The 14510-nt window shown below is 45.3% G+C and overlaps 1 protein-coding gene and 1 non-coding gene across 13 annotated transcripts in view; one reads left to right on the forward strand and one right to left on the reverse strand.

Annotated features, from left to right (window-relative positions):
* LOC112085505 overlaps positions 1 to 12399 on the forward strand; it is a 28833-nt gene extending 16434 nt beyond the window's left edge. For 9 of the 12 annotated variants that reach the window (XM_024154732.1, XM_024154729.1, XM_024154726.1 and 6 more), the window contains one exon: positions 10524 to 12399. In XM_024154732.1, the coding sequence (XP_024010500.1) occupies positions 10524 to 12338 (1815 nt within the window). In that variant the 3' untranslated portion in view covers positions 12339 to 12399. Of the gene's footprint in view, positions 1 to 3276; positions 3403 to 9214; positions 9947 to 10523 lie in introns of those variants that run through there. The other 3 variants (XM_024154736.1, XR_002898806.1, XR_002898805.1) reach the window with 3 other exon arrangements.
* LOC112085639 lies at positions 3980 to 4086 on the reverse strand. Its single transcript, XR_002898940.1, has one exon. It is a non-coding gene; the product is annotated as a small nucleolar RNA R71 (small nucleolar RNA).
* Positions 12400 to 14510: the final 2111 nt, after the last annotated feature.

Here is a 14510-nt window from a genome sequence, read left to right on the forward strand (position 1 = left end):
AATAAGTAAACACCAAAGGCTTGAAAATCAAAACAAAAGTGAGTCCCCTAGTGAAAAAGAAAGCGATTGAGAGAGTGAAGATCTTGAGAAGGTGAGCAAGTGAGAAAAGCTTTGAGTGGAGTGTGGGGTGTGATGAGTCTTGCCCTTGTATGCATCGGTTGCTTTTTACCTTTAGCATTCTGCCAAAGTTTGGTCGTTCATTGAGTGATCCCATTGTTGCATTACACCCGCTTGAATATTGATGAGATAATTTTTATCTCATGACCTTACCCTAGCCAAGCCAGCCTATTTGAACATTGCATCATTTGATTCACCGGTTACGAGCTTAATGAATGTGAAAGAGTTGAGTGTGATAATGGCTTATGGAGATTCTATGCTTTAATTGTGAAATATCTGAGTATGGCTTTGCATTGCATATTTGAGCATGAATCCGAGTTCTCCTTGTGATCACTTCTTTCTAAAAAGGAAATATGAGCTCCATCTGCATTACAACCTCTTTCTCTCATTTGATCTCTTCGCTTGAGGACAAGCAAAGGACAAGTGTGGGGGAGTTGATATGTCTATATTTTACATCATTTAGAGTGCATTTTAGAGTCCTCATCATGTGTTTTCCCATGTAAATTGAGTCTTTAGGCATGAAAATAGGATTTAGGGCTTGCATTAGGTCCCAAAGAGTTTTGCATGTTTTGAGGTCTTTATCAGGTGTTTTGGGAGTCATTTGGAGCTTAAGAAGAGGAGCAGAGAAGAAGACGGTGAAGAAAACGGTCAAAACCGGTGAAAACCGCTTGGAGGAATTTCTCGGCCAAATCGCGTACCGGACGGACAGAAACCTCGGTCAAAATCCTTACCGATCGCTCATTACCGGCCAAAATCCTTACCGATCGCTCATTACCGGCCAAAATCCTTACCGATCGTCCAACCTCGACCAAAAAGCTTACCGATCGTTCAGCACCGACCAAAGTCCGTACCGATCGACCAAAGTCAGCCTGGGTCGAAGATCAGGCGTTAATACCGCGAGTTGAGTTTTGGCCGAGGCAAAAGGATTTTTACGACCAAAAAGCTTACCGCGGTACACAGCCCTCGGCCATTTTCCGTACCGCGGGAAGCTTTTCTCGACCAAAATCTGTCCTTGTCTGCGCAATTCAAAGATATGAAATCCGGGAAACCTTCCGGTCCGAATCAGTTGGCGGGGTCTTCAGCAAAGTTGGAGATAATCAAACAAAGATCCCAGAACAGTTGGAATCATCCAATTCGGACCAGTAGGGAGTAAGATACAGCTTCCGGAAGATGCACCAACATTACGCGCATCCGAGAACTGAACGGCGAAGTACAAAGGTCACGGCGGACGGAGCCTTTCCGGACCAAATCAGCTTGCCCGGTCTTCATCAAAGTTTGAGATCTGTGAAAGACCTTTTCAGAACAGTAGGGGTCGCTCAATTCGGACGAGTAGTTTGAAAGAGAAAGTCTCCGGAGTTCACATCGGTCCAAACAGTTTATTTTCTGGTGATTTCGATGCGGTTCAAAGATGTGAAATCCAGGAAGACTTCCACTACCCAAGCTCCGACGGTTTCTTCACCAAAGTTCGAGTTTATTGAGTCACCTTGACTAGGGAACTGGTCTCAGAGCATTTGGAGTCGTGGGTCGAAAGTTACTGCTTCCGGAAAGCGACATGGTCGATACGGGCCCAAATATGTTGCGATACGCGCTAAGTGTTTCTTCAGGGCTCGGCATCATTACCTCGACATCGGCCAAGTCAAGGCTCATATTTTGGAAGTATCCTGAGCTAGGCCTCGTACTGATACCTCGGCACGTTGGGATCAAGGCATGCACACGTAAGAATGGAGCTGGAAACGACTAAGTGTTGAACATGCACCTCGGTGTAGCGACCTCGGCGTGCATGCCGGACCCTGTTCGCTCAAATCCCTCGACTACCAAGCGCCTCGGCATTTCATGCCGAGGTCCATTGTCACAAACCCAGAATCAAGAACAAAGCTGCCCAAGAATACACACGTGAAGATGGATCAAAGACTAGGGTTCATGCATGTTCTTGACGTGTTCTTCACGAGATCTTCATTTGGATCTAGACTCACGTGCACTCCTCGACATGAAGACCTCGGCTTCACTCTCCGACACACCGTGGCATCACCCATCAACCCAAGATCGCGGTTCAGTACCCGGTTTGTTCCGGGCTGACCCGCGACACTTTACCTTTGCTATATATACATTTTGAGACTAAAAACCTAATCATCTTATCTCTTATCTGTTTTTAGCTTTAAGAACTTGCCTCTTTGGTGACACTCGATCATTCTAATCCGATATCTCGTTTTTGCATGAAAAATCTTGTTCTTTCTTTATTTCCTTTATCATCTAACATTAAACTCCTCATCATGACCAGCTACACGTCTTGCAAAGGACTTAGTGAGCTCGTTATGATTAGTGAGTAGTCGTTTAAGCGGCTTTAGATGAGTAGATTAGGGTGCTTTCAAGGTAGATTAGTGGGTTTAGGTGTCTAGTTTTGCATGTTTCATTCTTTAACCGACGAGATTCTAGGCTGGATCCAAGCACATCACTTGAGGTTCAGATCCGAGACATATCTCGCATCAAAAGTGTTTGTAGAAATGTCTGAACCACTCAGTTAAGGGTTTAAGAGCCTTTCATCGCGAGAGTGATAGTTCGTTCTCTTAAATGACATTTTTGAACTGATTCTTATTGCTGATTGATTCGATGCTTCTCAAAAGACATTTTTGGTATGAAGGAGGATCAGTTTAGATGCTTAATACTTTCATGAGAAGATTAACATGCCTTGAGTTCAAAGTTAAATGAAACCGCTTGATGTTTTGATTCATTAACCAACTAGTTGAACTTGGAAGCACCCGAGTCAAGTATCTCGTCTAAAGTCCCTTGCTTTATTACATATTATCATCATCTGAATCGTTTAGTTATTATTTGCATCATGTCTCTGTTTAGATCTAATCATTTGCTTTACCTTTCATGCTTAATCGTTTGTTACTTAGCTTAGTTCAAAACCTTCACCTTTTGTCTTGACTTAAATGAACAAACATCATAGTCTAGTGTCTCGTTGACTTGTTTGGATTGATACCTCTTTGTGCTACTTCGACAAAGGGGATTGATAGCCCTGAGACCTAAAAAGTCTTATCTATCAATTGGCGCCGTTGCCAACTTGTCGGAGCATTAGTCTTTTGTTTGTTCTTGAGTTCAAGATTTTACCTTTCTTTGTTTTACTAACTTCTTTGCAAGTTCTTGTGTTGCTTTCAGGTGCATGAAAACCAGGTCTCGGAGCACAGAACCGCCTCTACCGTACGACGACAACATCAACCGGATTGAGAGGCGAGCTCGCGAGAGGGAACGGCATTTTGAAAGGCTTGGAATGGCAGAACAGCAAAGGATCGAGCAACAGGCTCAAGAAACCGAGCAACAGGCTCATGCTAATCAGGCGCAGGCAGGCAGGAATGAACAACAAGCCTATGTTAACCAACAACAGGCTCAAAGAAACGAGAGGCTTGCTCAGCAAAACCAACAACAGGCTAATAGGAACGAGCAACAAGCCCACCATGTTCATCCGCCACCGCCACAAGCTCAGAGACAACCTCCTCCGGTCTTTGTTGGAGAGAACGACCGAGCTAATGCGCACCAATACCGAGCTGGGATTCAAGCTCCACCGGTTCAAAATAACAACTTTGAAGTTAAAGCTTCCCTCCTCAACATGGTGCAGAACTCAAAGTTCCACGGTCTAGCCGGAGAAGACCCTCTTGAGCATCTAGATCAGTTTGATCGGGTTTGCGACCTAACTAAGATCAATGGTGTCTCGGAAGATAGCTTCAAGCTACGCTTGTTCCCATTTAGCCTCGGTGATAAAGCTCACCAGTGGGAAAAGAACCTCCCGAGGGGTTCTATACAAACCTGGGAGCAGTGTAAACTGGCGTTCTTATCAAAGTTCTTTTCCACATCACGCACGGCTAAGCTAAGAAACCAGATATCAAGCTTCACGCAGCACAACAACGAGAGCTTTAGCGAAGCTTGGGAACGGTTTAGAAGTTACACTAACCAATGCCCACACCACGGCTTCTCAGAGGCATCCCTCTTGAGTACTTTATACCGAGGTGCCCTCCCCAAGATCCGAAACCAACTAGATACAGCTTCAAATGGAAATTTTCTTGGGAAAGAGATCAATGCGGCAATGGAACTAGTCGAGAACCTAGCCATGTTTAATGATACTTATGGCGAGGACTTTGATAGAGCAAACCGTACAGAGGGCTCTGGTGAAGAACAGCGTATGAAAAAGGATATCAGAGAGCTTCAGAGCAAGCTTGACAAAGTTCTGATGGCGACACAAAAGCCAATACACTTTGTAGGCGAGTTTGATGAGCAAGGGCCAAGTTTTGATAATGTAAACGAAGATGGTCTAACCCAAGAGGAGCTGAACTACATAGGGAATCAGCAGAGGTATCAGCGGTTTAACAACTACAACAGTAACCCAAACCTCTCATACAGAAACCCGAATGTAGCTAACCCTCATGATCAAGTGTACCCTGCTCCGCAACAACAACAAAGCTACGCTCAAAAGGCTCCTTATCAGAATACCTTCCAGCCCAAGCAACAGTTTAGTGGGCAACAGCACGGCTACACTCAGCAGAATCAGGCGGCTCAGGGTAACAACTTCACCAGCCAACCGCAGCATCACAAGTTTCCACCAGGGTTCAATCCGCAGCCGATGGGTAATCAGCAACAGAATCAAAGAACGGGTCAGAACCAGCTGGGGAACGATGTCTGTGGGATCTTACAGCAACTGTTACAGGGTCAGCAGAGAGTTGAGAGCCAGCACGCGACAATGCAGCAAGACATTAGAGAGCTTAAGCAAAATCAAGCCTCTACATCATCCCGAGGCCCGGCTTTACCAGGTAAACCGGAGCCAAACCCCAAGGAGTATGTGAACGCCATTACATTGAGGAGTGGTAAAGAACTACAAGCTCCAACGCCTAATACTACGCTCATTGAGGCCAATGAGCAATCAGAGGGGGAGGCAGCCTCAGGTGATGCGTGTAAAGAAGCGGATTTTGTGAAAGAACCGATCAAGGACAAAGGAAAAGAGGTGGAAAAGACAACTGAGCTTGAAAAGCCATACGTTCCACCACCACCTTACCAACCCAAGATACCGTTCCCAGGGCGTTTCAAGAAGAAAATCTTAGACAAAGCCAAAGCGGTCTTTGAGAAACACTTGGAGAACACGCAACTCACCTTACCCATTATAGATGCTTTCTTAGCTATACCACAGCTTGGGAAGTTTCTAAAGGATGCGATCCTCAACAAGACAAAGGAGCTCCAGGGTATGGTAATACTGAGCCATGAATGCAGCGCCATAATACAAAGGAGGTCTATACCAAGGAAGCTATCCGATCCGGGCAGCTTTACCCTACCGTGTACTTTAGGTCACTTGAAGTTCTCGAACTGCTTGTGTGATCTAGGAGCTTCTGTGAGCCTGATGCCATACACGGTGGCCAGGAGATTGGGATACAAGAGTTACAAGCCGGCCAAGATCTCTCTTATACTAGCTGATAGATCGGTTCGCTTACCGGTGGGTTTGCTTGAGGATTTACCTTTAAGGATCGGTGAGATAGAAATCCCCACGGACTTCATAGTTCTTGAGATGGACGAGGAACCATTGGACCCTATCATCTTGGGCCGACCGTTCCTAGCGACTGCAGGAGCCATTATAGATGTGAGAGGAGGAATGATTGAACTACACATCGGTTCCGAGCATATGAAGTTCAATGTAAAAGAGATGATGAAGAAACCGACTATTGGAGGTCAGGTTTTCTATGTGGAAGTGATGGAGGAGCTAGCTGATGAGCTCCTGGAAGAGTTGAACGCAGAGGATCCGTTACAAGTGGTCCTTACACGTGAACAAAGCGAGCACGGGTACTTGAACGAGGAAAGCGAGGTATACAAGCAACTTTTGGACCAACCGAAGGAACTTGGAGCTGAAGCTAGGTTTTTGGAGCTAAGGAAGAGTGGCCTCGACATCTTAGACAGCGAGGGGTCCATGGGAACAAAGGAGACACCTCGGGATATCATGGCTGTGGCAACTCATACCGAGGCCGATGGTAATCCGCGCGAGAACAAGGAAAAGGCCGAGGAAGCTGTTCCGGGCCAATGTAGCTTTGATACCGATTGGAATGAGGCAGACGCTCCCCCTGTTGAGCTCAAGCCTCTACCAACAGGGCTCAGGTATGCGTTCTTAGGCTTGAACTCTACTTTCCCTGTGATCATAAACGATAGCTTGCTTGAACATGAAGAACGTGCATTGCTTAATGAAATCAAGAAGTTCAGGAGAGCAATAGGGTATTCCTTGGCCGACATAAGAGGAATCTCTCCTGATATATGCACTCACAGGATCCACCTGGAGGACCAAGCCATGTCCTCTATTGAGCACCAACGTCGCCTTAACCCGAACCTCAAAGAGGTGGTTAAGAAGGAGATACTAAAGCTCCTTGAGGCAGGGATCATATATCCAATCTCTGACTCTCGGTGGGTATCTCCTGTGCACGTTGTGCCCAAGAAAGGTGGTATCACGGTGGTAAAAAATGATAAGGATGAACTCATAGCCCAAAGAACTATAACCGGCTATCGCATGTGCATTGACTATAGGAAATTGAATTCTGCATCAAGAAAAGATCATTTCCCTTTACCATTCATTGATCAAATGCTTGAACGGTTAGCCAATCATCCTTATTTCTGTTTTCTCGATGGATACTCTGGATTCTTCCAAATACCAATAGATCCAAGAGACCAAGAGAAAACGACATTCACTTGCCCTTATGGCACTTATGCTTATAGGAGAATGCCTTTCGGTTTGTGTAATGCACCGGCCACTTTTCAAAGATGCATGATGCACATTTTCTCTGATCTAATTGAAGAGAAAGTTGAGGTGTTTATGGATGATTTCTCCGTATACGGCTCCTCTTTCTCCGAATGTCTTGCTAATCTTTCTCAGGTTCTAAAAAGATGTGAGGAGCATAGGCTTGTATTGAACTGGGAGAAGTGTCATTTCATGGTACAAGAAGGCATTGTCTTGGGGCACAAGGTATCAGAGAAGGGAATTGAGGTGGACAAGGCCAAGATCGAGGTGATGGTGAACCTACAAGCTCCCAATTCCGTAAAAGGGATAAGAAGCTTTCTTGGGCACGCTGGGTTCTATAGGCGGTTCATCAAGGATTTCTCCAAGATAGCTAGACCTTTAACTAGGCTATTGTGCAAAGAGGTGGAGTTTATCTTTGATGAAGAGTGTGAGGGAGCGTTTAAGAGGATCAAGGAGGCTTTGATCAGTGCACCTATTGTACAAGCTCCTGATTGGTCTTTACCATTCGAAGTGATGACTGATGCATCTGACTATGCCGTGGGAGCTGTCTTGGGGCAGAAGAAAGATAAGAAACTCCATGTGATCTATTATGCAAGCTGCACCTTGGACTCAGCTCAAGAAAAGTATGCAACCACCGAGAAGGAAATGCTTGCCATTGTGTTCGCATTTGACAAATTCAGGAGTTACTTAGTTGGATCAAAGGTCACGGTCTACACTGATCACGCGGCCTTGAGGTACTTGATGTCTAAAAAGGATGCTAAGCCGAGGCTTTTGAGATGGGTCCTATTGCTCCAAGAGTTCGACATGGAGATACTTGACAAGAAAGGCATAGAAAATGGGGCCGCAGATCATCTCTCAAGGCTGAGGATTGAAGAAAAGGTCCCCATAGACGATGCTTTACCTGAGGAACATCTCATGCTGGTACGGTCTTACTTAGAGGTGGAAGAGGCCAATACAATCAAAGAAAGAAGCCTCCCATGGTTCGCGGATCTTGTGAACTACCTGTCTTGCGGTTTAGAGCCACCGGATCTTGATGCCTATCAGAGGAAAAAGTTCTTTAGAGATGTGATGAGATATCATTGGGATGAGCCGTATCTTTACGTGCTTAACAAGGACCATCTCTATAGACGATGCTTGGCCGAAGAAGAGATCCATCCGGTGCTACAAGAATGCCACGGTTCAGCGTACGGTGGTCACTTAGGTGCATTCAAGACGGTTGCCAAAGTTTTGCAAAGCGGCTTCTGGTGGCCGACTATGTTCAAAGACGCTCAAGATGTGGTATCGAGATGCGAGGCTTGTCAAAGGCACGGTAACATATCCAAGAGGAATGAGATGCCCCAAAACCCAATCTTTGAGGTCGAGGTCTTCGACTGTTGGGGCATTGACTTCATGGGTCCCTTTGTGAGTTCAAACGGAAACCAGTACATCCTTGTCGCGGTGGACTATGTGAGCAAGTGGGTTGAGGCTGTTGCATCCCCAACCAACGATTCAAAAGTGGTGGTAAAGCTTTTCAAAAGTATCATTTTCCCACGGTTTGGAGTTCCAAGAGTAGTAATCAGTGATGGGGGAAGCCACTTTATCAATAAGACTCTTGAGAGTCTTTTAAGGAAGCATGGGGTAAGGCACAAGGTGGCCACACCTTATCATCCGCAGACTAGTGGTCAAGTGGAGGTCTCTAACCGACAGATAAAGGCTATTTTAGAAAGAACCGTGAGCTCATCTAGGAAGGATTGGAGCAAGAAACTCGATGATGCTTTGTGGGCTTACAGAACCGCGTACAAGACCCCCATTGGAACCTCACCGTTTAACTTGCTCTATGGGAAAAGCTGTCATCTACCGGTTGAGTTGGAATACAAAGCATTGTGGGCAGTGAAACTTCTTAACTTTGACATCAAGACTGCACAAGAGAAGAGGGTTTTACAACTTCATGAGCTTGAAGAAATCCGGTTAGATGCTTTTGAGAGCTCTAAGATCTACAAAGAAAGGACTAAAGCGCTTCATGACAAGAAGATACACAAGAGAGAGTTCAAAGAAGGGGACCAAGTTCTGTTGTTTAACTCGAGGCTTAAGCTATTCCCTGGGAAGCTGAGATCCAGATGGTCCGGTCCATTCAAAATTCTTGAAGTAAGACCTTATGGAGCGGTTGTTCTAAAAGGAAAAGATGGACAAGGCTTTGTGGTAAACGGTCAGAGGGTAAAGCACTACCTGACATCAGAAACAAGAGAGAGAGTTACCTCAGTTCCTCTTCTTGAACCAGAATCAGCCTGAAAAGGTATGAAAAGTCAAACTTAGTGACGTTAAACAAAGTGCTCTTGGGAGACACCCCAAGCCTATCCTTGTACATATTTCGCTTTTCATCTTCTTTTTCTTTTTACTTGAAGCTTTTTGAAGGGTTTGTTAAGTGTTTCAGGAGTTAGATGGTGAATCTTGATGATGAGAGTAAGAAAAAGCTTGAAAATGACACGGCCTGATGAATTAAGTCCTAGAGTGTACGTAGCCTCGGTATCGACCCTTGGTATATACATACCGCGGTCACCGTTTACCGAGTAAAGCCTGAGAACCTCGGCTAGACTCCTCGACTCGATTTCATCATAGCCGTGTCCGAAAAGTGTCATAGTGAAATGACTAAGTGTGGGGGAAGGCCACGGTGTAAACACCTCGGTATAACTATACCGAGGGGCAAATTTCACTTCAAACGGTCTAAAACCTCGATCGAGGCCGCGACCAGTTTACACCAAGGCCGGACCGTTTAAACCCCCAGCACCAAGTGTTCTCTGTTAATACAAGTGACCTCGGCATGATGCCCTCGGGGTGGAACAAGTCGAGGCCGCTCAAGAAAACACGAGAAAAATCACTCTAGTCCGTACGGCCCACGTCATCCCCCTTGTCGCGCCATTGGGAAGCCTTTGCGCGGTAATTTGAATTTAAACGCCCGGTCAAAGCTGTTTTGGCGCGGGTCAACGGTCGCAGCTGGAGGAGAAGGGGGGACCAGTCCCACTACAGTCCAAGCGCCAGCTGGAAAGCGCGACACCGCCCATACCAGCCTCCATCCCGAGCCATTAACCGAGAGTTCGCCTTCTTCTCTCTTTTCTCTGCATTTCACGAACATATCTCTCTCATTTCTCATCCATTTCTTGTGATTCCAAGCGTTCTAGACTCGTTAGGGTGTTGTTTATTCATCATAAGCATTCCACTAAACTTGAATCTTGGATTCCCAAAGGTATTTGCATCTTAAAGAACTCATCTTTTTCCTTCGTTCTTTGCGAGTTTTTAAGTTTGTAAAATGTGGAATCGATTCTTTTAGAACATATCGACCTCTGGGAATAATATTAAAAATTCCATCAGGATAGACAACACAAGCAAAACCGGTTTTTGTTCTGAAAATCACTTGTTCTTGAGTTTTTAAAATTCTTGAGAAAATGCGCTTGGAATCGATCTTAATGATGATTTGTGTACTTGAGCTGAAATGTCTTGATAACTTGTATCTAATCGGTTGTTCTGGCTTGTTCTTACTTCTCTCTTTGATGTATGACAAAGCTATAACTATGATCTTGTTAGAGAAAAAGCTATGTCTTTGCTATCTTCAGAAACTTGTGCTTGTCGTTGTACTTGATTCTAACGGTTTCTTTGAGGATCTGTCTTGCAGATGACCGGCGACCGAGCTGTTCCCACTCATGAGACGAACAAAAATGAGGTTCAGAGGAGGAGCACGAAAGGGAAAGCCGTGGCCGTAGCACGCAATGGTGGAACAAGCAAGAAACCCTCCGCGAGATCCGATGGTGAGCCAGCCGCCAAGCGAGCAAGGAACGCCGAGCTCCCTCCGGTTCCAACCGTTGAACCAAGAAGGAATGGGAAGCAGGCAGCCACTGAGAACGATGGAGATGAGCTGAGAGCCATAGTTCCCCATGTACCCGACTATGCCAAGAAAGCCAAGAAGGAACAAAAGCCCGAGCCCGAGGAAGAACATTTCCCGACCACTGAGGAGTACTTGGACCACTTTAACTCTATAAGAGTAGCTCAAGGTCGGTTCCCTGATATGGAGCTGTTGAGGAAGCTTGAGATACTCGATGATGTTACACTCATCTTTCAAAACATGGGCTTGGCCGAGTTCTTCATGATGAGCGATGTTGCTTACGAGGGGATCACACAACAGTTTCTTGCCACTTTGGAGGTTGTCATCTACCCCAAGAGAGATCCCAAGCGTCTACATGGCAAAGGATTCGGACACATTGAGTTTGACATAGAAGGCGTGCACTACAAGGTCAGTTTCAAGGAACTTGATGAGATATTTGGATTTGAAAGGAATGGAAGCTCGCTTGACAAGTTTGTGTACCCTCGTGATGAGTTGGCCGCGTTGTGGGAAACGATATCTTTCGGGCCTTACTTGGGAGGCAAGAGCAAGACAAGCTGCATCAGGAACCCTGCGATCAGATACACCAACCGGGTCCTGGCCTCTACGTTCTTCTCTACATACAACCCTGGTGTCATTCACACGGCAGAGCTTGAACTATTAGGACTTGGACTTAAGCCGCTCATCACTCAAATGAAGAACAAAAAGGAGTTCCAAGGGCCAATGCATGTACCGTCTTTAGGAGCGTTCTTTGCGATCCAAATGCTCACCTATAGACACAATGTGTGGTGTGACCGGAAGAAAAAGGGAGCAAGGAGGCTTCAGAACGGTTGGATTGTCACTACAATTTTGAGAGCTCAAGGGTTCCTATTCCCTGATTCACCATCAAGGCCGAATCTCATTGATGAGCAATACCTAAGTAAAAGCGGTTTCTTTGGAGGCAAGTTAGGGGATAGATGGGTTTACAACTTCACGCTGATGCACAGGGACGGTACACAAGTTCTACTGCCTAACCGAGGCCTCACCATGCTTGATAAGCAGTGTAACATCTCCTTCTATGTCCTCAAGGATCAGTTGTACAACCCCTCTCTCGGCCCACCAATGCGCAAATGCACCAAGGCCATACCTAACAAGCCTCAGAACGAGAACGGCCCGGCCGGATGTGAGAATGAAGAAGAACGGCACCCTGAGAGAAGGATGGGAGCAGGCCGATATCATTTTGATCCATACGTGTGGGGTGAGCCTGAATACCACACCAAGAAGCTGTATTTGCGAGTGAACACTCTCCAAAAGTGGTGTAAGTGGCAAGACAAGACCATTCATGCTTTGGTGGACTGTGTAAGGCACCTGAAGAAGAAGGTAAAGCAGCTCACACGGCCATCTTCTCCGGACAAGAACTCAGCGACCTCGACCGCACCGATTACACAAGAGGAGGTTGGGGAAAGCTCAAACGCAAGGAACCCGGAGTTTCCACCAGGCAAAGAGGATTGGATCGACCCTGCCTCGGCGTTCTTACCTGAACCCTCGGATAGCAGCCCACCACGTCAATCCACACCCTCCTGCTCAACATCAAATCCCTCGTACTACTTGGGATCAGACCTCTCCGACTAAAGTATCGACTTCAAACCCTGTACATATGCATCTTGTGTATATCATTCTGCATTCGTTTAGTTTGTCTCTTTACTTCTCTCACACGCTTCTATAACACACGGGACTGTGTTGTTTAAGTGTGGGGGAGGAGCTTTGTGTTTTCTGATCTTGTTTTCTTTGTTCTTATTTGACTTTTGCATTCTTGAGTCTCATCTAGCTTTGTACATATGGTAAAACCGCATCATTCTAGTTGCATCTCGCATTTTAAGATCGAGTCTAAGTTGCATCATGTAGGATTGCATCAGTGCAAGGAGCAATGATAGATTTTTTCCTAGAGAGTAAATCACTCGAGAACTTGAACTAAATATGCTTGTGAAACTCATTCTGTTCTTGTAAAGCTTGAAACGATTTGAATCTGAGAAGCAAGTCTAAATTACACTCAACTCTAACTAAGTGATAACCCTGAACTTGAATTATAAATATCTTTTGATGCATTGCTTGAATTGGCTTGTGGATACCGATATACATACTTGAGCTAGAATCATTGTTTTTACCACCCTCTTTCCTTAGCTCAAGTAGCTGAATCCGCATCATGGATCAGTTCCCTCACCTTGAACCCAACTTTCTTTCTAGCCAATGTTTGTGCGTGAATTGTAAGGCCACCTTGGACTGAACTTAGCAGAAAGTGTTAGGTTTAGAGCGACAAGGGCATGTCTCATTGAGTGTTATGTTCCAACATCAAGGAATTAAGAGTATTGGCGAGAAATAAGTGTGGGGGAAAAGATCTATTGGTGAGTGGAAAAAGGTGAGCTGAGAGAAAAAAGAGAGAGTGGGAATAGCTAGGGGAATGAAAGAAAAAGAATCGAGTCTTGAATTTGAAAAGAAGAGCTCTGTTGTTCTAAAAAGAAAAGTATAGTCTCTGAAATGAAATGAAGCCAAAAAGGCTCAAGTGTTCTAAAAAGAAAAAAGAAAAGAGCTGTTTGAATAAGTAAACACCAAAGGCTTGAAAATCAAAACAAAAGTGAGTCCCCTAGTGAAAAAGAAAGCGATTGAGAGAGTGAGGATCTTGAGAGGGTGAGCAAGTGAGAAAAGCTTTGAGTGGAGTGTGGGGTGTGATGAGTCTTGCCCTTGTATGCATCGGTTGCTTTTTACCTTTAGCATTCTGCCAAAGTTTGGTCGTTCATTGAGTGATCCCATTGTTGCATTACACCCGCTTGAATATTGATGAGATCATTTTTATCTCATGACCTTACCCTAGCCAAGCCAGCCTATTTGAACATTGCATCATTTGATTCACCGGTTACGAGCTTAATGAATGTGAAAGAGTTGGGTGTGATAATGGCTTGTGGAGATTCTATGCTTTAATTGTGAAATATCTGAGTATGGCTTTGCATTGCATATTTGAGCATGAATCCGAGTTCTCCTTGTGATCACTTCTTTCTAAAAAGGAAATATGAGCTCCATCTGCATTACAACCTCTTTCTCTCATTTGATCTCTTCGCTTGAGGACAAGCAAAGGACAAGTGTGGGGGAGTTGATATGTCTATATTTTACATCATTTAGAGTGCATTTTAGAGTCCTCATCATGTGTTTTCCCATGTAAATTGAGTCTTTAGGCATGAAAATAGGATTTAGGGCTTGCATTAGGTCCCAAAGAGTTTTGCATGTTTTGAGGTCTTTATCAGGTGCTTTGGGAGTCATTTGGAGCTTAAGAAGAGGAGCAGAGAAGAAGACGGTGAAGAAAACGGTCAAAACCGGTGAAAACCGCTTGGAGGAATTTCTCGGCCAAATCGCGTACCGGACGGACAGAAACCTCGGTCAAAATCCTTACCGATCGCTCATTACCGGCCAAAATCCTTACCGATCGCTCATTACCGGCCAAAATCCTTACCGATCGTCCAACCTCGACCAAAAAGCTTACCGATCGTTCAGCACCGACCAAAGTCCGTACCGATCGACCAAAGTCAGCCTGGGTCGAAGATCAGGCGTTAATACCGCGAGTTGAGTTTTGGCCGAGGCGAAAGGATTTTTACGACCAAAAAGCTTACCGCGGTACACAGCCCTCGGCCATTTTCCTTACCGCGGGAAGCTTTTCTCGACCAAAATCTGTCCTTGTCTGCGCAATTCAAAGATATGAAATCCGGGGAACCTTCCGGTCCGAATCAGTTGGCGGGGTCTTCAGCAAAGTTGGAG

The sequence above is a fragment of the Eutrema salsugineum genome, unplaced genomic scaffold (assembly GCF_000478725.1).
Source record: "Eutrema salsugineum unplaced genomic scaffold, Eutsalg1_0 scaffold_3, whole genome shotgun sequence".
NCBI classification, from domain to species: Eukaryota; Viridiplantae; Streptophyta; class Magnoliopsida; order Brassicales; family Brassicaceae; genus Eutrema; species Eutrema salsugineum.